We start from the raw sequence: 26,770 nt of genomic DNA on the forward strand, positions 1-26,770 counted from the left end.
TGCTTTGAGGATAGCACAGTGCCATCAATGTGGCCCTCTCCCAAGGACTGTGGGCTCTCCTTCAATGTGTCCGACGTGAGTAAGACATTTAAGCGTGTTAACCATCGCATGGCTGCCGTCCCATATGGCATCCCTAGCTGGCTGGAGTGTTTACGGACATATTCAATCTCTCCTTATCCCAGTCTGCTGGGATAAGGAAACACTGAACTAACTTACTATCGCCCTGTAGCACTCCCTTCTGTCATCATGAAGTGCTTTGAGAGGCTAGTTAACCTCTACTTCATCACCATCCCTGATCCGGGAGCATCCTCATCAGTAAAAAGCTGACTAGCATAGCCTAGCATAGCGCCACAAGTAAATACTAGCATATAAATATCATGAAATCACAAGTCCAATACAGCAAATGAAAGATACACATCTTGTGAATCCAGCCATCATTTCCGATTTTTAAAATGTTTTACAGCGAAAACACAATATGTATTTCTATTAGCTAACCACAATAGCAAAAGACTCAACCGCATATTTTCACCATTTTTTTACCGCATAGGTAGCTATCACAAAACCGACCAAATAGAGATATAATTAGTCACTAACCAAGAAACAACTTCATCAGATGACAGTCTTATAACATGTTATACAATAAATCTGTTTTGTTCGAAAATGTGCATATTTGAGGTATAAATCATAGTTTTACATTGCAGCTACAATCACAAATTGCACCGAGGCAGCAAGAATAATTACAGAGAGCAACGTGAAATACCTAAATACTCATCATAAAACATTTATGAAAAATACATGGTGTACAGCAAATGAAAGATAAACATCTTGTGAATCCAGCCAATATTTCAGATTTCTTAAGTGTTTTACAGCGAAAACACAATATAGCATTATATTAGCTTACCACAATAGTCAAACACACAACCGCATTTATTCACCGCATAGATAGTGTAACGGCTGTCTAATGCCTCCTCCTCGGATGAGGAGGAGGAGTAAGGGTCGGACCAAAACGCAGCGTTGAATGAAGACATAATGACATTTATTTACAGACAGACGAAGACGGTAAAACTCTTACACAAACTACAAAACAACAAACGACGTAGACAGACCTGAACTTGAGAACTTACATATACACGAAGAACGCACGAACAGGTACAGACTACACAAACGAACGAAAACACGAAACAGTCCCGTGTGGTGCATACAGACACAGACACAGGAACAATCACCCACAAACAAACAGTGAGAACAGCCTACCTTAATATGGTTCTCAATCAGAGGAAACGTCAAACACCTGCCCCTAATTGAGAACCATATCAGGCAACACATTTAACCCAACATAGAAACACATAACATAGACTACCCACCCAGCTCACGTCCTGACCAACTAAACAAAGTTTAAACAAAGGAAAATAAGGTCAGGAACGTGACAGTACCCCCCCTCCCAAGATGCGGACTCCGGCCGCATAACTGAACCTCAAGGGGAGGGTCTGGATGGGCATCTGTCCACGGTGGCGGCTCCGGCTCCGGACTTGGTCCCCACCCCACCATAGTCAATCCCCGCTTCCCTAGCCTCCTCCAAATGGCCACCCTCCAAATTAACCCCACTGGATTAAGGGGCAACACCGGAATGAGGGGCAACACCGGAATGAGGGGCAGCTCCGGACTGAGGGGCAGCTCCGGACTGAGGGGCAGCTCCGGACTGAGGGGCAGCACCGGACTGGCTGGCGGATCCTGGCTGGCTGGCTCTGGCGGATCCTGGCTGGCTGGCTCTGGCGGATCCTGGCTGGCTGGCTCTGGCGGATCCTGGCTGGCTGGCTCTGGCGGATCCTGGCTGGCTGGCTCTGGCTGCTCATGGCTGGCTGGCGGCTCTGGCTGCTCATGGCTGGCTGGCGGCTCTGGCTGCTCATGGCTGGCTGGCGGCTCTGGCTGCTCATGGCTGGCTGGCGGCTCTGGCTGCTCATGGCTGGCTGGCGGCTCTGGCTGCTCATGGCTGGCTGGCGGCTCTGGCTGCTCATGGCTGGCTGGCGGCTCTGGCTGCTCATGGCTGGCTGGCGGCTCTGGCTGCTCATGGCTGGCTGGCGGCTCTGGCTGCTCATGGCTGGCTGGCGGCTCTGGCTGCTCATGGCTGGCTGGCGGCTCTTGCTGCTCATGGCTGGCTGGCGGCTCTGGCTGCTCATGGCTGGCTGGCGGCTCTGGCTGCTCATGGCTGGCTGGCGGCTCTGGCTGCTCATGGCTGGCTGGCGGCTCTGGCTGCTCATGGCTGGCTGGCGGCTCTGGCTGCTCATGGCTGGCTGGCGGCTCTGGCTGCTCATGGCTGGCTGGCGGCTCTGGCTGCTCATGGCTGGCTGGCGGCTCTGGCTGCTCATGGCTGGCGGAAGGCTCTGGCTGCTCATGGCTGGCGGAAGGCTCTGGCTGCTCATGGCTGGCGGAAGGCTCTGGCTGCTCATGGCTGGCGGAAGGCTCTGGCTGCTCCTGTCTGGCGGAAGGCTCTGGCTGCTCCTGTCTGGCGGAAGGCTCTGGCTGCTCCTGTCTGGCGGAAGGCTCTGGCTGCTCCTGTCTGGCGGAAGGCTCTGGCTGCTCCTGTCTGGCGGAAGGCTCTGGCTGCTCCTGTCTGGCGGAAGGCTCTGGCTGCTCCTGTCTGGCGGAAGGCTCTGGCTGCTCCTGTCTGGCGGAAGGCTCTGGCTGCTCCTGTCTGGCGGAAGGCTCTGGCTGCTCCTGTCTGGCGGAAGGCTCTGGCTGCTCCTGTCTGGCGGAAGGCTCTGGCTGCTCCTGTCTGGCAGAAGGCTCTGGCTGCTCCTGTCTGGCGGACGGCTCTAGCGGCTCCTGTCTGGCGGACGGCTCTAGCGGCTCCTGTCTGGCGGACGGCTCTAGCGGCTCCTGTCTGGCAGACGGCTCTGAAGGCTCATGACAGACGGGCGGCTTTGAAGGCTCAGTACAGACGGGCGGCTTTGAAGGCTCAGTACAGACGGGCGGCTTTGAAGGCTCAGTACAGACGGGCGGCTTTGAAGACTCAGTACAGACGGGCAGTTCATGCGGCGCTTGGCAGACGGACAGCTCAGACGGCGTTGGGCAGACGGGCAGTTCAGACGGCGTTGGGCAGACGGGCAGTTCAGACGGCGTTGGGCAGACGGGCAGTTCAGACGGCGTTGGGCAGACGGGCAGTTCAGGCGCCGCTGGGCAGACGGCAGACTCTGGCCGGCTGAGGCGCACTGTAGGCCTGGTGCGTGGTACCGGAACTGGAGGTACCGGGCTAAGGACATGCACCTTCAGGCTAGTGCGGGGAGCAGCAACAGGACGCACAGGACTCTGGAGGCGCACAGGAGGCTTGGTGCGTGGTGCCGGCACTGGTGGTACTGGGCTGGGGCGGGGACGTGGCGCCGGATATACCGGACCATGCAGGCGTACTGGCTCCCTTGAGCACTGAGCCTGCCCAACCTTACCTTGTTGTATGCTCCCCGTCGCCCGACCAGTGCGGGGAGGTGGAATAACCCGCACTGGGCTGTGTATGCGAACCGGGGACACCATGCGTAAGGCTGGTGCCATGTATGCCAGCCCGAGGAGAGGCACTGGTGGCCAGATGCGTTGGGCCGGCTTCATGACATCCGGCTCAATACTCAATCTAGCCCTGCCAGTGCGGGGAGGTGGAATAACCCGCACCGGGCTATGCACACGTACAGGAGACACCGTGCGCTCTACCGCATAACACGGTGTCTGCCCGTACTCTCGCTCTCCACGGTAAGCTCGGGGAGTTGGCGCAGGTCTCCTACCTGACTTCGCCACACTCCCTTGTAGCCCCCCCCAAGATATTTTTGGGCTTGACTCACAGGTTTCCAGCCTCGCTTCCGTGCTGCCTCCTCATACCACCGCCTCTCGGCTTTAGCTGCCCCCAGCTCTTCACGAGAGCGGCGATATTCTCCTGGCTGTGCCCATGGACCTTTTCCGTCCAATATTTCCTCCCATGTCCATGAATCCTGCGATCGCTGTTGCTTTCTCCCACGCCGCTTGGTCCTTTGTTGGTGGGTGATTCTGTAACAGCTGTCTAATGCCTCCTCCTCGGAAGAGGAGGAGGAGTAAGGGTCGGACCAAAACGCAGCGTTGAATGAAGACATAATGACATTTATTTACAGACAGACGAAGACGGTAAAACTCTTACACAAACTACAAAACAACAAACGACGTAGACAGACCTGAACTTGAGAACTTACATATACACGAAGAATGCACGAACAGGTACAGACTACACAAACGAACGAAAACACGAAACAGTCCCGTGTGGTGCATACAGACACAGACACAGGAACAATCACCCACAAACAAACAGTGAGAACAGCCTACCTTAATATGGTTCTCAATCAGAGGAAACATCAAACACCTGCCCCTAATTGAGAACCATATCAGGCAACACATTTAACCCAACATAGAAACACATAAGGAAAAGGAAGGTTAACACGCTTAAATGTCTTACTCACGTCGGACACATTGAAGGAGAGCCCACAAAGGAAAATAAGGTCAGGAATGTGACAGATAGCATACGCAAAAACCAGCAAAGATATAAAATTAATCACTAACCTTGACCAACTTCATCAGATGACAGTCTTATAACATCATGTTACACAATACACTTATGTTTTGTTCGAAAATGTGCATATTTAGAGCTGCAAACCGTGGTTATACGTTGTGAATATGTAGCATCGATTCACCAAATTATCCGGAGATATTTTGGACAGTCACCTAATCTGACCAAAGAACTCATCATAAACTTTACTAAAAAATACATGTTGGACAGCAAATGAAAGATACACTAGTTCTTAATGCATTCGCCGTGTTAGATTTAAAAAAATAACTTTACCATAACAAACAGCTTACGTTATAGCGAGACAGCGCCCGCAAAAAGGAAGGAAAATAGGACTAAACATTTTCCACAGAAATACGAAATAACATCATAAATGGTTCTTACTTTTGCTGAGCTTCCATCAGAATCTTGTACAAGGAGTCCTTTGTCCAGAATAAATCGTTGTTTGGTTTTAGAATGTCCTCTTCTCCTGTCGAATTAGCAACCTTAGCTAGCCAAGTGGCGCGAAGATGTCCATCTTCACCTAACGCAGAGAACGGAAAACTCCAAAACTCCCGATAAACGTTGAATAATCTGATAAAACTATATTGAAAAAACATACTTTACGATGATATTATCACATGTATCAAATAAAATCAAAGCCGGAGATATTAGCCGTCTATACCGAACGCTTTTCAGAAGCCAATGCTGATGTCCTTCCCGCGCCTTGGTAGACAAAGGAAATTGTGGTCACGTCATTCCAAGAGCTCTTGTTCGACCTCAGATCAAGCTAGACACCCCATTCCACCTCCCACTGCCTGTTGACATCTAGTGGAAGGCGTATGAAGTGCATGTATATCCATAGATTTCAAGCAATTGAATAGGAAGGCCCTGGAACAGAGCCTCGATTTCAGATTTTTCACTTCCTGTCAGGAAGTTTGCTGCAAAATGAGTTCTGTTTTACTCACAGATATAATTCAAACAGTTTTAGAAACTTGAGTGTTTTCTATCCAATAGTAATAATAATACCAATGTAAGAATACCAATGTAAGAATGCTGTTCATTGACTATAGCTCAGCATTCAACACCAAAGTACCCTCCAAGCTCATCATCGAGCTCGGGGCCCTGGGTTTGAACCCCGCCCTGTGCAACTGGGCCCAGGACTTTCTGACGGGCCGCCCCCAAGTGGTGAAGGTAGGAAACAACACCTCCCCTTCACTGATCCTCAACACTGGGGCCCCACAAGGGTGCGTACTCAGCCCCCTCCTGTACTCCCTGTTCACCCATGACTGTGTGACCACACACGTCTCCAACTCAATCAACAAGTTGGGAGATGACACAACCATAGTAGGCCTGATTACCAACAATGAAGAGACAGCCTACAGGGAGGAGGTGAGGGACCTGGCGGAGTGGTGCCAGGAAAATAACCTCACACTCAACGTCAACAAAATGAAGGAGATGATCGTGGACTTCAGGAAAAAGCAGAGGGAGCACGCCTCTATCCACATTGGAAAGGTGGAAAGCTTTAATTTCCTCAGTGTACACATCATTGACCATCTGAAATGGTCCACTCACACAGACAGTGTAGTGAAGAAGGCACAACAGCGCCTCTTCAACCTCAGGAGGCTGAAGAAATTTGGCTTGGCCCCTAAGACCCTTTTACAGATGCACAATTGAAAGCATCCTGTCGGGCTGTACCACTGCCTGGTATGGCAACTGCACCGCCTGCAACCGCAGGGCTCTCCAGAGGGTGGTGCGCTCTGCCCAACGCATCAACGGGGGCACACTGCCTGCCCTCCAGGACACACACAGCACCCGATGTCACAGGAAGGCCAAAAAGATCATCAAGCCACGGCCTGTTCACCCCACTATCCTCCAGAAGGCGAGGTCAGTACAGGTGCATCAAAGCTGGGACCGAGACACTGAAAAACAGCTTCTATCTCAAGGCCATCATACTGTTAAATAGCCATCACTAGCCGGCTACCACCCGATTACTCAACCCTGCACCTTAGAGGTTGCTGCCCTATATACATAGACATGGAATCACTGGTCACTTTAATAATGGAACACTAGTCACTTTAATGTTTACATACTGCTTTATTAATTTCATATGTATGCACTGTATTCTATTCTACTGTATATACACTGCTCAAAAAAATAAAGGGAACACTTAAACACAATGTAACTCCAAGTCAATCACACTTCTGTGAAATCAAACTGTCCACTTAGGAAGCAACACTGATTGACAATACATTTCACATGCTGTTGTGCAAATGGAATAGACAACAGGTGGAAATGATAGGCAATTAGCAAGACACCCCCAATAAAGGAGTGGTTCTGCAGGTGGTGACCACAGACCACTTCTCAGTTCCTATGCTTCCTGGCTGATGTTTTGGTCACTTTTGAATGCTGGCGGTGCTTTCACTCTAGTGGTAGCATGAGACGGAGTCTACAACCCACACAAGTGGCTCAGGTAGTGCAGCTCATCCAGGATGGCACATCAATGCGAGCTGTGGCAAGAAGGTTTGCTGTGTCTGTCAGCGTAGTGTCCAGAGCATGGAGTCGCTACCAGGAGACGTGGAGGAGGCCGTAGGAGGGCAACAACCCAGCAGCAGGACCGCTACCTCCGCCTTTGTGCAAGGAGGAGCAGGAGGAGCACTGCCAGAGCCCTGCAAAATGACCTCCAGCAGGCCACAAATGTGCATGTGTCTGCTCAAACGGTCAGAAACAGACTCCATGAGGGTGGTATGAGGGCCCGACGTCCACAGGTGGGGGTTGTGCTTACAGCCCAACACCGTGCAGGACGTTTGGCATTTGCCAGAGAACACCAAGATTGGCAAATTCGCCACTGGCGCCCTGTGCTCTTCACAGATGAAAGCAGGTTCACACTGAGCACATGTGACAGACGTGACAGAGTCTGGAGACGCCGTGGAGAACGTTCTGCTGCCTGCAACATCCTCCAGCATGACCGGTTTGGCGGTGGGTCAGTCATGGTGTGGGGTGGCATTTCTTTTGGGGGCCGCACAGCCCTCCATGTGCTCGCCAGAGGTAGCCTGACTGCCATTAGGTACCGAGATGAGATCCTCAGACCCCTTGTGAGACCATATGCTGGTGCAGTTGGCCCTGGGTTCCTCCTAATGCAAGACAATGCTAGACCTCATGTGGCTGGAGTGTGTCAGCAGTTCCTGCAAGAGGAAGGCATTTATGCTATGGACTGGCCGCCCGTTCCCCAGACCTGAATCCAATTGAGCACATCTGGGACATCATGTCTCGCTCCATCCACCAACGCCACGTTGCACCACAGACTGTCCAGGAGTTGGCGGATGCTTTAGTCCAGGTCTGGGAGGAGATCCCTCAGGAGACCATCCGCCACCTCATCAGGAGCATGCCCAGGGGTTGTAGGGAGGTCATACAGGCACGTGGAGGCCACACACACTACTGAGCCTCATTTTGACTTGTTTTAAGGACATTACATCAAAGTTGGATCAGCCTGTAGTGTGGTTTTCCACTTTAACCTGTTATGGCTGCAAGGGGCAGTATTGAGTAGCCAGTTAAATCGTGCCCATTTCAAACGGCCTCGTACTCAATTCTTGCTCGTACAATATGCATATTATTATTACTATTGGATAGAAAACACTCTCTAGTTTCTAAAACCGTTTGAATTATTTCTCTGAGTGAAACAGAAGTCATTCTGCAGCACACTTCCTGACCAGGAAGTGGAATGTCAGAAATCGATGCTCTGTTCAACTTCATGCCTATACATGGGCGTGATACGTAAGAGTCTACATACACTTCATACACCTTCCCCTGGTTGTCAAGAGGCGGTGAGAGAAAATTTCGTGTTTATCTTGGTCTGAGGTGGAATTAAAGCTCTTTGTTTGACGTGACCGTCCATTTCCTGTTTCTGGAGCGCGCGAAAGAGGACATGAATTTGCCTTCTGTTTAGCTGTCGTTATGGACGACTAACATCTCCGTCTTAGATTTTATTTGATACATGTGACCATATCATCGTAACGTATGTTTTTTCAATATAGTTTAATCAGATTATTGAACTTTTTTCGGGAGTTTTGCCGTGTTCCGTTCTCTGACTTTGTTGACGTTGGAGTGATCCGTGCCACTTGGCAAGTGCCCATGCTAAATGAAGAGGGATATTTGCCGTTCCTGATCAAAACAACGACTGTTCTGGACAAAGGACACCTTGTCCAACATTCTGACGGAAGATCACCAAAAGTAAGAAACATTTTATGATGCTATTTCTAATATCTGTCGTGCATGTGAACTGGTCGTGGGCGCCCAAGTGTTTCTGGCTACGCTAATATAACGCTACATTTTGTTTTCGCTGTAAAACATTTAATAAATCGGAAATATTGTCTGGAATCACAAGATGCCTGTCTTTCAATTGCTGTACACTATGTATTTTTCAGAAATGTCTTATGAGTAATTAGGTATTTGACGTTGGTGTCTGTAAATATTATGGCTGCTTTCGGTGCAATTTCTGAATGTAGCTGCAATGTAAACTATGATTTATACCTGAAATATGCAAATTTTTCGAACAAAACATATGCTATACAATAAATATGTTATCAGACTGTCATCTGATGAAGTTGTTTCTTGGTTAGTGGCTATTTATATCTTTATTTGGTCGAATTTGTGATAGCTACTGATGGAGTAAAAAACTGATGGAGTAAGAATAGTGGTGTCTTTTGCTAACGTGGTTAGCTAATAGATTTACATAGTGTCTTCCCTGTAAAACATTTTAAAAATCGGACATGTTGGCTTGATTCACAAGATGTGTACCTTTCATCTGGTGTCTTGGACTTGTTAATGTGTGAAAGTTAAATATTTAAAAAAAATATCTTTTGAATTTCACGCCCTGCACTTGAGCTGGATGTTGTCATAAGTGTACCGGTGTCGGGCTGCACCCCAAACAGGTTAATTTTGAGTGTGACTCCAAATCCAGACCTCCATGGGTTGATACATTTGATTTCCATTGATAATTTGTGTGTGATTTTGCTGTCAGCACATTCAACTATGTAAAGAAAAAAGTATTTAATAAGAATATTTAATTCATTCAGATCTAGGATGTGTTATTTTAGTGTTCCCTTTATTTTTTTGAGCAGTGTATTTCTTAATTCCATTATTTTACTTTTAGATTTGTGTGCATTGTTGTGAATTGTTAGATATTACTGCACTGTTGGAGCTAGGAACACAAGCATCTCACTACACCCGCAATAACATCTGCTAAATATGTGTATGTGACCAATAACATTTGATTTGATTTAATGCCACATTTCTGTTGATTTTGAAGAATAATGTGATGAATACCTTACAAATCTTTGAACTGTCCTACTTTATCAATATAAAAAGGTAAAATACCTGTTAATGTTTTGTGGTCATTTGATAATTAGCAAATAAATGATCAAGCATTTGAAGCTTCAATCATGACTTGAAAAAAGTATTTAGTACTCAATTATTATCCTGGAATTTTTATTTTATTTTCGCACAACGATATATTTTTGTGTCCCTTGTTTGAGCATAGTACTTTGACATTTTGGAATTACCAATGAGGAGTTTGTAAACGCACCATATAAGAGCAGGGAATATACAATAACAGGAGGGAACAACACCAAAAGAGAAGGGATCTAATTCTGCAGTACACAGGACTTGAAACACCATAGTAGTGTTTTTAAACTTTTCCCAGCCTCTGGCAAGGTGTTGCACATCTCCTGATTATGTGGTGTGTGGTACCATGTCATGTTTCAGAACACCTCAGGATGAATGTTTCAGTACACCTTAAATCTGTCCCAATACCCTCACAACCATGTGTTTCAATACTCCAGCAAAGTTAAGGTGCTGTCTCCTTTAAGGTATTGGCAGCTCAGTTACCACTAGTTTTAGTGTTACAAAACACTACATTTTAACAGTGACAAGCCACTGCATTTATTTAGATATCTGTGTGCACTGCGGGTAAATTAAACACAAACAGAAACAGCTGTGCAGGCACCATGAAAAACACCCACATACAGTACCACCCAAACACAGGAAACACAGGGGCCTCGGTAATACAGGGAGTTTGTTTTTAATTGTAGGGCTTTTGAGACAAAGCTGGAAAGAGGTGATACAAAAGGATGCTTGCTTGGCCTTTTTCACCACAGATATTCCAATACAGTCACTTGGAGAAACAGCAAAAGGATACATTCCAGCCTTCTGTTGTGTAGCAGAGCAGGTTCTAATTTTGCATTCAGTTAAGCTTTAAACCCACGGGTTAGCGTGAGTGAGGTCTTGTGAGATGACTGAATCACCTGGCTCACTCTGTTGGAGCTCTACATTGTAAACAACAGTCAGGAGAATCTATTCTCTCCCTTGTCTTCGTAGAGGGGTGTTAATGGCTTAGTTCCTATATAGGGCAACTTCCCCTGTCTCAGGTGTGGTAGCCTTTTGGTCTTATGTTTTTGGGGGGCTTAATTGGTTCTCCTGCAGGGCTTTCTGGAACACACACATGCATGCACACTTGCACGTTAGGGAGACAGGCCCTTTGACCACAGCCAAAGGGCCACAGCTGAGAAGTGTTTACAAGGCTGTGACCACAACAACAGTGCATCACTCAGGGCTGGGTGTTCTGTGTTCTAAACGAACACTCACCATAATAGGACAAGGCTTGGTCTTGGAGAGGGAAGGAAGGAAGGAGGGAGGGAGATGAGGAGGGATGGGTGGGTGGAGGAAGGGAAGGAAGGAAGGGAGAATGAGGGAGGATAGCTGTCTTATGTCTGATTGATTGAGATTTTTGACATTCCACACTTTCTCTTGATCATGTTCATCTCAACAGAGCTATTAGTGCCTGATGAGTGCAGGAAATTAGTGTCATCATCACAGAAGTTATTTGGTGTGCTTCATTTCTCAAGGTAACAAATGAAAGTACAACAGCTGTGTGTTCAGAAAAGCAACTGTGCATAATCGGTAAACTTACTTACAATAACTAATCCAATCATGAATCCAAATCCTGTCCATATCCTGTTGTAACCAGATAATGCAAATAATGTAATCTGGCTCCATCTTTTAATTTTTTTATCATGTGTTCATTGTCTTTGTTAAAACTTCTTACGGCTGAGATCCCGTTAATGGGATCGATATGACAACAGCCAGTGAAAGTGCAGGGCGCCAAATTCAAAACAGAAATCTCATAATTAAAATTCCTCAGACATACAAGTATTTTACACCATTTTAAAGATAAACTTGTTGTTAATCCCACCACAGTGTCTGATTTCAAAAATACTTTACGACGAAAGCACACCAAACAATTATGTTAGGTCAGCACGTAGTCATAGAAAAACCAAGCCATTTTTCCAGCCAAAGAGAGGAGTCACAAAAAGCAGAAATAGAGATAAAATTAATCACTAACCTTTGATGATCTTCATCAGATGACACTCATAGGACTTCATGTTACACAATACATGTATGTTCTGTTCGATAAAGTTCATATTTATATCCAAAAATCTGAGTTTACATTGGCGCATTATGTTCAGTAATGTTTTGCCTCCAAAACATCCGGTGATTTTGCAGAGAGCCACATCAATTTACAGAAATACTGTTACGAATCCCTTTGGCCCGACAGTCTAGGGGGGGATGGTAATGGGACCCGTAACACAACTCATGCAAATTATAGTAGTGAAAACGTAACAGTGAGAACAAATAACACAGACAACTTAATTACCGTCAAACACTAAATGTTTATTTATAAACACACGGTAAATGGGGGGGGGGCAGGAAAAGGGGCTGAGCGGGACCCAAGGAATGAAAGAATAATAATTCAAAAACACCCCTAAGCTAGACTAGCCTACTTCACAAACAGCTAACTAACTAACCAAGAATACAGGGGGTGGTCCGCCCAGTTCTAACTAGTGTTTTTAACAATGTTTAACTACGGGTAGTGTAGCCCAAGGGCGACTTGTCTGGTTACCCCCTTTTCCCACCATCAAACAAACACTCAAACACCATAACCAAAACAATACTCACAGGTGGGGACAAAGTGACATGTAGCTGCAAAACACACAAGCGATCTACAGACAGAAGGCATGTTACAAAGAGATTGAGCTGGGAAGAAAACAACTGACAGGGGTTTTAAACCAAGGGAAAGGGACTGTGATTGGGTAAGGGAAAAGGAGCAGGTGTCTTCCGATTAGCGACTGATTGATGACTGATTGGGGAATGATTATTGTCACCTGTGAGTAGGGGAGAAGGAGAGAAAAGAAATACACACAGGATACACACAGAACACTTGTATCCGTAACAAATACTCATAATAAACATTTATAAAAGATACAAGTATTATACATGGAACTTTAGATAAACTTCTCTTTAATGCAACTGCTGTGTCAGATTTAAAAAAAACTTACGGAAAAAGCACACCATGCTATAATCTGAGTACGGCACTCAGACACAAAAACAAGCCATACAGGTACCCGCCATGTTGTGGAGTCAACAGAAGTCAGAAATAGCATTATAAATATTCACTTACCTTTGATGATCTTCATCAGAATGCACTCCCAGGAATCCCAGTTCCACAATAAATGTTTGTTTTGTTCGATATAGTCCATCATTTATGTCCAAATACCTCCATTTTGTTCGCACGTTCAGTCCAGTAATCCAAATTCATGACGCTCAGGTCAGACGAAAAGTCAAACAATTCCATTACAGTTCATAGAAACATGTCAAACGATGTATAGAATCAATCTTTAGGATGTTTTTAACATAAATCTTCAATAATGTTTCAACCGGAGAATTCCTTTGTCTTCAGAAATGCAATGGAAAGCAGGTCGCTCTCACGTGAACGCGCATGTTCAGTTCATGCCAGACACCTGACTCAAAGAGCTCTCCTTCCCTCATTCTTCACAGTAGAAGCCTGAAACAAGGTTCTAAAGACTGTTGACATCTATTGGACACCTTAGGAAGTGCAATATGATCAATATCCCACTGTATATTGGATAGGCAAACCTACAAACCTCAGATTTCCCACTTCCTGGTTGGATTTTTTCTCAGGTTTTTGCCTGCCATATGAGTTCTGTTATACTCACAGACATCATTCAAACAGTTTTAGAAACTTCAGAGTGTTTTCTATCCAAATCTACTAATAATATGCATATCTTAGCCTCTGAGCCTGAGTAGCAGGCAGTTTACTCTGGGCACCTTTTCATCCAAGCTACTCAATACTGCCACCCAGCCATAAGAAGTTAACGTAAGCTAAATCCATGTGAAATGGTGAATGAATGAGGTGTTACACACCACTCACTGACTGTCCACTCTTTCTGTCCCTCTCGTGACAGATCTTCCATATGACCTATGACCTGGCCAGTGCAGTGATGCGTATCTTCAACCTGATTGGTATGATGTTGCTGCTGTGTCACTGGGATGGCTGTTTGCAGTTCCTGGTTCCCATGCTGCAGGATTTCCCCCAGGACTGCTGGGTCTCCCTTAACAAGATGGTGGTAAGTGCTGCTAATGCCACGTTCAAAACAACTGGGAACTCTGAAAAATATGAGGTCAAATCATGATGTCAGTGATCTTCAGGTCAGAAAGTGGCGCTCGCAAAAGAGGCCCAAGTTCCCGAGTTGGAATTCAGAGTTGGAATACCGCTCAAATCGATTTTTCCCAGTCGGAGTTCTCAGTTGTTTTGAACGCACTGAAGTTGGATATCGAGGATTTCCGAGTTCCCCTTTCCCAGTTGTTTTGAACGTGGCATTAATACACACTCTAGAGCAGGAGTGTCAAACAAATTTTCCCCAGAGGGCCTCATTCTGTCTTCAATGAGGTCCGGAGGGCTGCACTGAAAATTGGTTACATTTCCTCGCGGTCAAAATTTGCTAAACACAGTCCCATATCAATAGTTTTTTGAATTTTCGCTCCCTGACTGTCTAGCTTTCATTTCTGTGATTATTGTGAGCCGGACACAGTCAAGAGACTGTATGAATTTAAGTAAGTATTGTAATTACTTCGTCACCATGGCCTATTTATTGCCTTAACTCCCTTATCTTACCTCATTTGCACTCACTGTATATAGACTTTTTGTTTTCTTTGTTCTACTGTATTATTGACTGTATGTTTTGTTTATTCCATGTGTAACTCTGTGTTGTTGTACGTGTCAAATTGCTATGCTTTATCTTGGCCAGGTCGCAGTTGCAAATGAGAACTTGTTCTCAACTAGCCCACCTGGTGAAATACATTTTTTTTTAAAGTCGACTATAATTTCTACACAGTTTCTATTTGGTTTTAGTAATTTAAAAGTATACTGAGTTTTGTTTTTCCCGCGTGCTGTATGTTTGATAACCCTGCTCTAGATTTTAGATCCATTCAGTAGTCTAGGGGCCTGTTCCCGTACACCAGACTGGACTCACTGGACATACGTTTGGTATTTTACATTGATGTTTGCACCTCCGAAAGTATGATGTGTTACATTTTCTGTTACTGAAGACAGAAGGTTACGTAGGAGCAGTGGCGATTTTAGCATATAAATATTGGTGGGGCAAAAAAACTATATTGGGGGGTGCATGCCAGCAAAACCACTACACAACACAACACTAAACAATACATGAATCACACTATAACGGTGACAAACGGTACCCACAAACTGTTAGGACCAACATAAAGCTGTCCCAACAGCAGTCCCAAAACCTTACCAATGCTACACCTGGCTATCAGCGGAGCCTTGTCCGCTTGCCCTGTGGTAGCAGAGGGAACAGTACCGCTTGCCGAACAGTAGCGCACAGCAAGCAGAGAGAACAGTCTATGACTAGGGTGGCTGGAGTCTTTGACAATTTTTAGGGCCTTCCTCTGACACCGCCTCGTATAGAGGTCCTGGATGGCAGGAAGCTTGGCCCCAGTGATGTACTGGGCCGTTCGCACTACCCTCTGTAGTGCCTTGCAGTCAGAGGCCGAGCAGTTGCCATACCAGACATTGATGCAACCAGTCAGGATGCTCTCGATGGTTCAGCTGTAGAACCTTTTGAGGATCTGAGAACCCATGCCAAATCTTTTCAGTCTCCTGGGGGGGGGGGGGAATAGGTTTTGTCGTGCCCTCTTCACGACTGTCTTGGTGTGCTTGGACCATGTTAGTTTGTTGGTGATGTGGACACCAGGGAACTTGAAGCTCTCAACCTGCTCCACTGCAGCCCCGTCGATGAGAATGGGGGCGTGCTCGGTCCTCTTTTTCCTGTAGTCCACAATCATCTCCTTTGTCTTGATCACGTCGAGGGGGAGGTTGTTGTCCTGGCACCACACAGCCAGGTCTCTGACCTCCTCCCTATAGGCTGTCTCGTCAGTGTCGGTGATCAGGCCTACCACTGTTGTGTCATCGGCAAAACTTGATGATGGTGTTGAAGTCATCCCTGGCCGTGCAGTCATTAGTGAACAGGGAGTACAGAAGGGGACTGAGCACGCACCCTTGAGGGGCCCCTGTGTTGAGGATCAGCGTGGCGGATGTGTTGTTACCTACCTTTACCATCTGGGGGCGGCCCATTAGGAAGTCCAGGATCCAGTTGCAGAGGGAGGTGTTTAGTCCCAGGGTCTTTAGCTTATTGATGAGCTTTGAGGGTACTATGGTGTTGAATGCTGAGCTGTAGTCAGTGAATAGCATTCTCACATAGGAGTTCCTTTTGTCCAGGTGGGAAAGGGCAGTGTGGAGTGCAATAGAGATTGCATCATCTGTGGATCTGTTGGGGCGGTATGCAAATTGGAGTGGGTCTAGCGTTTCTGGGATAATGGTGTTGATGTGAGCCATGACCAGCCTTTCAAAGCACTTCATGGCTACAGACATGAGTGCTACGGGTCCATAGTCATTTAGGCAGGTTACCTTAGTGTTCTTGGTAACAGGCACTATGTTGGTATTACAGACTCGGACAGGAAGAGGTTGAAAATGTCAGTGAAGACACTTGCCAGTTGGTCAGCGCATGCTCGCAGTACATGTCCTAGTAATCCGTCTGGCCTTGCGGCCTTGTGAATATTGACCTGTTTAAAGGTCTTACCCACATCGGCTGCGGAGAGCGTGATCAAACAGTCTTCCGGAACAGCTGGTGCTCTCATGCATGTTTCAGTGTTATTTGCCTCGAAGCGAGCATAGAAGTAGTTTAGCTCATCTGGTAGGCTCGCGTCACCGGGCAGCTCTCGGCTGTGCTTCCCTTTGTAGTCTGTAATGGTTTGCAAGCCCTGCCACATCCAACGAGCGTCAGAGCCGGTGTAGTATGATTCGATCTTAGTCCTGTATTGATGCTTTTCCTGTCTGATTGTTCATCAGAGGGCATAGCGGGATTTCTTATAAGCTTCCGGGTTAAAGTCCCGCTCCTTGAAAGAGGAAGCTCCAGCCTTTAGCTCAGTGCGGATGTTGCCTGTAATCCATGGCTTCTGGTTTGGGTATGCACGTACGGTCACTGTGGGGATGACGTCATCAATGCACTTATTGATGAAGCCAATGACTGTACTCCTCAATGCCATCAGAGGAATCTTGGAACATATCCCAGTCTGTGCTAGCAAAACAGTCCTGTAGCTTAGCATCTGCTTCATCTGACCACTTTTGTATTTCACCGGTCACTGGTGCTTCCTGCTTGAATTTTTGCTTGTAAACAGGAATCAGGAGGATAGAATTATGGTCAGAACTGCCAAATAGAGGGCGAGGGAGAGCTTTGTATGCGTCTCTGTGTGTGGAGTAAAGGTGGTAAATGTCGGTTAAGACATTAATGAGTGAGCTAGGACGGAAGTAGTCAATATAACTATTTGTTCAGCACTTTTGAAATGTACGGTGAAGGAATTCAGAACATGGACTGTTCTTACAGTGTTCTCCCTGTACGCCAAGTCAGAACCATAGGATAATTAAAGGGAGCATATAAGCAGACAATGAAAGCTCTTACAATAGCTCTTACAATATTCAATGATTACATTTCTCTAAAACAGGTTAAAGGCAACATGTGCACCACCAAATCAGAACAGTCTGCAAAATTAAGAGGGGAAAATAGACCAAATTATTAGAGTGAAGCACATGGGCTACATGGGTTATACATATCTCCCATTTTTGGACTCACCTTGTTGTGCTGTGCTCACTTGAACAGGAAGGTGGTGAGGCGGTCCTTCGTGGGCAAATTCTGTCATGAAACTTTGTCATCAAAGTATGGCATTTATGGCGCTTTCAAGACAACTGGGAACTCTGAAAAAAACAAGGTCAAATCATGATGACGTCAGTGATCTTCAGGTCGTAGCTCTAGAAAGAGGCCAGAGTTCTCGACTTACAATTCCGAGTTGGATGACAGTTCAAAACGTATTTTCCCAGTCGGAGCTCGTTTTTTCCCTGAGTTCCCAGTTGTCTTGAACTCACTGAAGTCAGGTTTCCCAGGTCCGAGTTAACAGTTGTTCAGAGCGTGGCAGAAATCATGCTGAATTGACAGCACGGCCAATGTTGAATCTTTAGCATTTTAAGTTTGGAAAAGAGACCCTTAAACCCAAGCTTGGGACCACACAGCCACTTCACTGAATAGCAGGCTAGTGATTGCTTTGCAATGCTTGTAGTTAGCCTCTAATTCCTTCCAAACCACTCATTGTTGAAGTTGTGATTTCCAACTTGTTGTGTAATGTTTATGTCCAATTGCCAATGAGCACCGATACGTTTTATCTATAATTTCTCTTAATTATTTATCTTCATATGATAAGGATTAAAAGCATTTGCCAGTAGAGTTTTGGCTTGATTCATGATGATGACTGCTAGCTTGCTAGGTAAGATTTAGAAAGTATGATGTTGACAAAGTCACTCCAATCAAAGCTACTGTAGATATAACGTGATTTGACGTCATTTTATCTGTGACCATTGACCTCGAGCTTTCTTGGATTGGCACTTCTAATGTAACTCTATGGCATCACCCGATGGGGCTTGAATTTTCTAGCGCTACCCTTAAATTTGGCGATGATGTGGTTTCCCCATGAGTGACAGAACATTGAGCCAATCACGGCGTAACTAGAGAACATTACCCAATCACGGCGCAACTAGAGAACATTACTAACCCCTACGCTCCACCACCACAGAAAGTACTGAGCTAGGCTGAAACACCTGCATTTTGGAGCTGCCTTACTTAAGAAAGCAAAAAAGAGACCATGTTTGTTTGCGGATTTATATATTTAATAACTCAATTATTATATTTTTTATTTTTTATTTTGTTTGCAAACTGATATGTGACACGTATTAATACCAAAATAACATGCAAAACAGGCGGAGGGAGGTTGGTTGGTTGGTTGGTTGGTTGGTTGGTCGGGGAGAATGGGTGTATACAGGGAACGTCTAGCAATCCAAAGGTTGTGTGTTCGATTCACGTTGGGAACAGCTGTAGAATTTTAGCTAACCCTTCCCCTAACCCTTATTCTAACCTTAAATTAACCTAACATTTTACATAAATTATCCTAACCTTTGTCGTTGATGTATACAGCGAAGTCTAACAATCCAAAGGTTGGGTATTCGAGTCGCGTCGGGGACAACTGTAGCATTTTAGCTAACCCTTCCCCTGTCCCTTATTCTAACCTTTAATTGACTTAACATTTTAGGTAAATTATCCTAACCTTTGTCGTTTTCATTCTCCTAACCTTTACGTAAATTATCCTAACCTTTGTCATTAGTTAATCACCAACGTAAATTCTTGCCATAATTCTCCTTTGTTGTTAAGATGCAACAAACAACCTGGTCTCAGTTTAAGATGAGCGAGGATGATTTATTGTATGAATCAATCAATCAAATGTATTTATAAAGCCCTTCTTACATCAGCTGATGTCACAAAGTGCTGTACAGAAACCCAGCCTAAAACCCCAAACAGCAAGCAATACCGGTGTAGAACCACGGTGGCTAGGAAAAACTCCCTAGAAAGGCCAGAACCTAGGAAGAAACCTAGAGAGGAACCAGGCTATGAGGGGTGGCCAGTCCTCTTCTGGCTGTGCCGGGTGGAGATTATAACAGAACATGGCCAAGATGTTCAAATGTTCATAGATGACCAGCAGGGACAAATAATAATAATCACAGTGGTTGTCGAGGGTGCAACAGGTCAGCACCTCAGGAGTAAATGTCAGTTGGCTTTTCATAGCCGATCATTTAGAGTATCTCTACCGCTCCTGCTGTCTCTAGTGAGTTGAAAACAGCAGGTCTGGGACAGGTAGCACGTCCGGTGAACAGGTCAGGGTTCCATAGCCGCAGGCAAAACACTTGAAACTGGAGCAGCAGCACGGCCAGGTGGACTGGGGACAGCAAGGAGTCATCAGGCCAGGTAGTCTTGAGGCATGGTCCTTGGGCTCAGGTCCTCCAAGAGAGAGAGAGAAAGAAAGAAAGAGAGAAAGAGAGAAAGAAAGATAGAAAAAGAGAACGAGAGAGAGAATTAGAGAGAGCATACTTAAATTCACAAAGGAAACCGGATAAGACAGGAGAAATACTCCAGATATAACAGACTGATTTTAGCCCCCGACACATAAACTACTGCAGCATAAATACTGAAGGCTGAGACAGGAGGGGTCGGGAGACACTGTGGCCCCATGCGACGATTCCCCCAGACAGGGCCAAACAGGCAGGATATAACCCCACCCATTTTGCCAAAGCACAGCCCCCACACCACTGGAGGGATATCTTCAACCACCAACTTACCATCCTGAGACAAGGCCGAGTATACAAGGCCGGGCGCCAACCCGGACAGGAAGATCACGTCAGTGACTCAACAAACTCAAGTGACGCACCCCTCCTAGGGATGGCATGGAAGAGCACCAGTAAGCTAGGGACTCAGCCCCTGTAATAGGGTTAGAGGCAGAGAATCCCAGTGGAGAGAGGGGAACCGGCCAGGCAGAGACAGTAAGGGCGGTTCGTTGCTCCAGTGCCTTTCTGTTCACCTTCACACTCCTGGGCCAGACTACACGCAATCATAGGACCTACTGAAGAGATGAGTCTTCAATAAAGACTTAAAGGTTGAGACCGAGTCTGCGTCTCTCACATGGATAGGCAGACCATTCCATAAAAATGGAGCTCTATAGGAGAAAGCCCTGCCTCCATCTGTTTGCTTAGGGACAGTAAGGAGGCCTGCGTCTTGTGACCATAGCAAACGTGTAGGTATGTACGACAAGACCAAATCGGAAAGATAGGTAGGAGGAAGCCCATGTAATGCTTTGTAGGTTAGCGGTAAAACTTTGAAATCAGCTCTTGCTTTAACAGGAAGCCAGTGTAGAGAGGCTAGCACTGGAGTAATATGTTACATTTTTGGGGTACTAGTCAAGATTCTAGCAGCCGTGTTTAGCACTAACTGAAGTTTATTTAGTGCTTTATCCGGGTAGTCGGAAAGTAGACCATTGTGGTAGTAACCTAGAAGTGACAAAAGCATGGATGAATTTTTCTGCATCATTTTTGGACAGAAAGTTTCTGATTTTTGCAATGTTACGTAGATGGAAAAAAGCTGTTCTTGAAACAGTCTTGATATGTTCGTCAAAAGAGAGATCAGGGTCCAGAGTAACGGCGGGGTCTTTCACAGTTTTATTTGAGACGACCTTACAACCATCAAGATTAATTGTCAGATTCAACAGAAGATCTCGTTGTTTCTTGGGACCTAGAACAAGCATCTCTGTTTTGTCCAAGTTTAAAAGTGGAACGTTTTCAGCCATCCACTTCCTTATGTCTGAAACACAGGCTTCCAGGGAGGGCAATTTTGGGGCTTCACCATGTTTCATCGAAATGTACAGCTGTGTGTCATCCGCATAGCAGTGAAAGTTAACATTATGTTTCCGAATGACATCCCCAAGAGGTAAAATATATAGTAAAAACAATCGTGGTCCTAAAACGAAGCCTTGAGGAACACCGAAATGTACAGTTGATTTGTCAGAGGACAAACCATCCACAGAGAGAAACTGATATCTTTTTTGAGAGATAAGATCTAAACCAGGCCAGAACTTGTCCGTGTAGACCAATTTGGGTTTCCAATCTCTCCAAAAGAATGTGGTGATCGATGGTATCAAAAGCAGCATTACGGTCTAGGAGCACGAGGATGGATGCAGAGCCTCGGTCTGACTCCATTAAAAGGTAATTTACCACCTTCACAAGTGCAGTCTCAGTGCTATGATGGGGTCTAAAACCAGACTGAAGCGTTTCGTATATATTGTTTGTCTTCAGGAACGCAGTGAGTTGCTGCGCAACAGCTTTTTCTACATTTTTTGAGAGGAATGGGAGATTCGATATAGGCCGATAGTTTTTTATATTTTCTGGGTCAAGGTTTGGTTTTTTGAAGAGAGGCTTTATTACTGCCGCTTTTAGTGAGTTTGGTACACATCCGGTGGATAGAGAGCCATTTATTATGTTCAACATAGGAGGGCCAAGCACAGAAAGCAGCTCTTTCACTAGTTTAGTTGGAATAGGGTCCAGTATGCAGCTTGAAGGTTTAGAGGCCATGATTATTTTCATCAATGTGTCAAGAGATATAGTACTAAAAAACTTGAGTGTCTCCCTTGATCATAGGTTCTGGCAGAGTTGTGCAGACTCAGGACAACTGGGCTTTGGGGAATACGCAGATTTAAAGAGGAGTCCGTAATTTGCTTTCTAATGATCATGATCTTTTCCTCAAAGAAGTTCATGAATTTATCACTGCTGAAGTGAAAGCCATCCTCTCTTGGGGAATGCTGCTTTTTAGTTAGCTTTGCGACAGTATCAAAAATAAATGTAGGATTGTTCTTATTTTCCTCAATTAACCTCTCTGGGATATGTGGGACGGTAGCGTCCCACCTGGCCAACATCCAGTGAAAATGCAGAGCGCCAAATTCAAATAAATTACTATAAAAATTAAACTTTCATGAAATCACACATTCAATATTCCAAATTAAAGCTACACTTGTTGTGAATCCAGCCAATGTGTCAGATTTCAAAAATGCTTTACGGCAAAAGCAAACAATGCTATTATCTGAGGATAGCACCCCAGCTAACAATCACAGACCATCATATTTCAACACTCCCGGCGCGAGTGTTGAACAGTTGCAAACGAGAGTTTCTATTGGACAAATTCAGGTATGTTTATCCCAGGCGAAAAAAGGCGAAAAAACATTTCCAACCTGCATATCATGACTGCTAACCACTACACACAGCCTACATCATTGTCACGTCATAGTCAACATAGCTAGTAGAAGTAACGCGTTAGTAAACCAGCTACAATCATGCAGCACATTGTACACTCAGCTGCAAGGAATTTAGCAGTTAAACTGGTGGAAGAGTTCCAGTGTTGGATTGCCATAGTCAGCTAGCTAACATAGCATCCCTCTCTGTTTGATCCCGGTGTTTGAGTAAGCTAAACTAGCTAGCTGCATTCGATGCTAGCTAAGAAAGTGAAAGTGAAGAAAATCTATACTATGAAATATAGCTAGCTCTCTCTCTCGCTTCTCCTTAATTTTGGAAGAAATGAATTTGTTCAAAACTGTTGTCTTTCTTCCTCTTTAAGTCAACTACTCATCACATTTTATGAACTGCAGTGCTAGCAAGATGTAGCTTATGCTTTCAGTACTAGATAAATTCTCTGAACCTTTGATTGGGTGGACAACATGTCTGTCACGCCCTGACCTTAGAGAGACGTTTTATTTCTCTATTTGGTTAGGTCAGGGTGTGATTTGGGGTGGGCATTCTATGTTGTCTATTTCTTTGTTTTTGGCCGAGTATGGTTCCCAATCAGAGGCAGCTGTCTATCGTTGTCTCTGATTGGGGATCATACTTAGGCAGCCCTTTTCCCCACTTTCTGTTGTGGGATCTTGTCTTTTTGTGTTGCATGTGTTTGCACTACTAGCTTTTCGTTCGTTGAGTTGTTTATTGTTTTTTGGTGGAACATTTTAAAATTAAAGGAAAATGTATGCCTACCACGCTGCACCTTGGTCTCATTCTAACGACGAACGTTACAATGTCAGTTCATGCTGCAAGAGCTCTGAGAGGTTGGAGGATGTGTGTAAGTCTACTGTGTAAGTCTATGGAAGAGGGTGAGAACCATGAGTATCCTAGGTTTTGTATTGAAGTCAATGTACCCAGAGGAGGACAGAAGCTAGTTGTCCTCCGGCTACACCATGGTGCTACCCTAGAGAGTCCTGCTGAGGATACTGTAGACCTTCATTGCAAAACAGTGTGTTTTATTTGGTGATGTGAATATATTTTGTATAGTTTTATCTAAAAATAAAAACATTTTAATGTTTCACTATTACATTTCTATGAAATTCATTGAGGAGGATGGTCGTCCATTTCCTCCACTGAGGAGCCTCCAATTGTCCTCCAAGACGTATGATAAGTTACATCATCCAATTCGTATGCTATTGTACGACTGGGGTAAGACGTATGATACTATACGTCCTCTAATTAGTATGATATGGCATGACCACTATTCCATTCATAATGTAACGTAAGGTACTAAATGTAATGTAATGTATCGTACTAAATGGAAGGGAACAGATTTACATACGGAATCTCATGAGTTGCCCTGAGGCCAGGTTGAGACACAGATGAAGCCTATTCCTGGACTAAAAACACTTTCAGTGGATATTCTCCACTGAGGATGCTTTATAGTCCAGGAGTAGATTTAATCTAGGTCTGGAAAATCTACCAATCTACCTCAAAAGTAGTCTGAAGTAACTCATCCAAAGTGTGTACTGGTGCTGGAAAATAGAAGTATCCTGAGGCGCACACAATATTGCTTCTGGCTGAGTAAATGTATTGCCTGGTGCTTCTGGTGCTTCTGTAACCATCTCCTGCTTAGAACTCACCACTCACCCAGAGTCCACTGTCACTGCGGTATGTGTCACGACATGCTCTCTCTAGTCCCAGGCCCGTGACCCATTCATTCAGTGCACCTCTCTCTGTCAGAAGAAAGATAAAGGCCTGCCACCATTCTCTCTCTCTCTTCGTTCCTTTTCTACGCTCTGTTGTCTGTGGACTCTCAGATGGTTCATTGCTTGTCCCCATCTGCAGACACCTCATAGAGAGAGGAGCCTAACAACACTACAAGACAGGAGACGTGAACAGGGGACACGTAGCAGGCTGGCAGCACACTTGCTTTTATGCCTTTACCCCCTCTCTCTTTATTCCCCTCTCTCTCTCTCTCTCTCTCTCTCTCTCTCTCTCTCTCTCTCTCTCTCTCTCTCTCTCTCTTTCTGGCTGTCTCTCTCTCTGTCTCTCTCTCTGTCTCTCTTTCTCTCTCTCCCTCTCTCCCTCTCTCCAAATATCAAAGTTAGCAATTCATCAGCATTCACAAGCCACAATAAGGCGATGACTCGCTGGCTGAGCGCTCACAGACAAATGTGTTTTGAACAGGGTGAGGTCTAACATTACTGAGGTTCAACACAGATGCATTTAGCTCTGACATTCAACACACAGCTTTGTTATTTCAGTTTCTGTCAAAACTATTTGTTTTCACATTGACGTATCTAAACATACTACCTTGGGTTCCCTCAGCAATTATTTTTTACATATTTGCAAGGTGTTGGAACCACACAACAATAACCTATCAAAATGGAAACTCAACAAGTTTCAGTTTGCCATTATGCTTGTAAGATGTCAATGTGAATGTTTCCAGTGCTTTTGGATAGTGGTAATGGCATGGCTATTAGTGGTAATGGCATGGCTATTAGTGGTAATGGCATGTAGTAGCAGTGAAGGTCCTGAAGACCTGGGTTGGTGTCTCTGGGATTGTCTGCTACTCTCTCAGCTTCACTGGAGGACCAGTTAGTTACACCACCTCTCTGCTAAAGCTCCTCCATTCCAGGTGAGCTCTATTCCTCAACCCCAGAGGAGCTCACAGGAGAGGCAATGGGGGCTCACAAATACTCAGGCATGCAGGGACACACACACACTTGCTTAAACATATCTGGTCACTGCAATGGATTGGACAGAGCTTTGAAGTGAAACATGCCTTTATAACTCAGTATTGCCTCCAGAGACCCCAGAAGGACTTTGTTCCCAGATGGGAGGAGTTGTATAGGTCAGTGGGAACTGAGAGAGCTGAGTGTCCCAGGTCTCCAGATGGACACTAGAACACCAAGGTGGAGAGCAGTGGGGATGGTGGAGGATGGCTATTGATCTCACACCTCTCCCCTGAGACTGGCCATGGCTTTGCCTGCCTGCCTGGGTGGACTGTTCCACTGCTACGTGCCAGCTCTACTTCCCTGTCCCTGAACTAGGCCCAGGACACATTAGATCTAGTACATATTTTGTCTCAGTTTCTCTTACTGTGCAGTAATTGTGTTTGGCACCCTCCCTTCCCTCCTTGTTTTGGCATGGTAGTAGCTAGGGGGCAGTGGCATGTGTATGCCGCACGCACGCACGCACGCACGCACGCACGCACGCACGCACGCACGCACGCACGCACGCACGCACGCACGCACGCACGCACGCACGCACACACACACACACACACACACACACACACACACACACACACACACACACACACACACACACACACACTCTCTCTGACACACTCTGACACACACACACACACTCTGACACACAATGAGTGTACACCCACCTCTCACACATAGTTATAGACTATTGCGATATTGTCTATATGATTACAGCTGCCACTGTATTGAAGCCATTGGATGCAGTTTATCATAGCTCACTACACTTTAGTAAGGGGATGGGTTCAGTACACATCACTGCATTCTGTATCAGAAAGTAGGCTGGCCCTCTTTGAAGTTGTTGATCGATGCTTTGCACTCTTTATGTTTTTAAACCCTGCTGCATAAACTTCTGCCTACCTTACTTCATTGTTAACTTACAGATGTACAAGATACCAGACCCAGTCTCAGGGATGGCTAACCTTGGCTCTCTAAAATGTGATGAATTGGTGACTCTAAGGCAATTGAAAAGGCTGATTGAGGACCTTTTAAATGAAGAATGTGTTTGTTTTCTATGATTGTGTTTAGATTTTTGTGTATTGATGTGAAGATTAATGTATATATTAATGTGTGTTGATGTGAATAGGAATATTGATGTGTATCGTGTGTATTGATGTGTATACAGGAATCTGTAAAAGGGACCTTGGTCTCAGCATGACACCCTGCCAAAATGAAGGTTAAATAAAAAATACATAAAAAACACACACGAACACACGCCTCTCGGTCCTGTTACGTTGCTCAGAGCTGGGCTCTCTCTCTGTGTGTACTCCGCGCCAGTTTCCCTGAGAACAGTTGTCCCGGTGATCAGTCGCAGCCTGA

General features: G+C 45.4%; 1 protein-coding gene across 1 annotated transcript in view; it reads left to right on the forward strand.

Moving 5' to 3' along the window:
- The window catches only part of LOC120053186 (potassium/sodium hyperpolarization-activated cyclic nucleotide-gated channel 2-like), a 132,149-nt gene that overhangs the window by 46,133 nt on the left and 59,246 nt on the right, over window positions 1–26,770 (forward strand). Inside the window, exon 3 of the mRNA XM_039000349.1 lies at window positions 13,873–14,034. Coding sequence (XP_038856277.1) covers window positions 13,873–14,034 — 162 coding nt within the window. The remainder of the gene's footprint in view (window positions 1–13,872; window positions 14,035–26,770) is intronic.

Source organism: Salvelinus namaycush, chromosome 9, assembly GCF_016432855.1.
Source record: "Salvelinus namaycush isolate Seneca chromosome 9, SaNama_1.0, whole genome shotgun sequence".
Classification (NCBI taxonomy): Eukaryota; Metazoa; Chordata; class Actinopteri; order Salmoniformes; family Salmonidae; genus Salvelinus; species Salvelinus namaycush.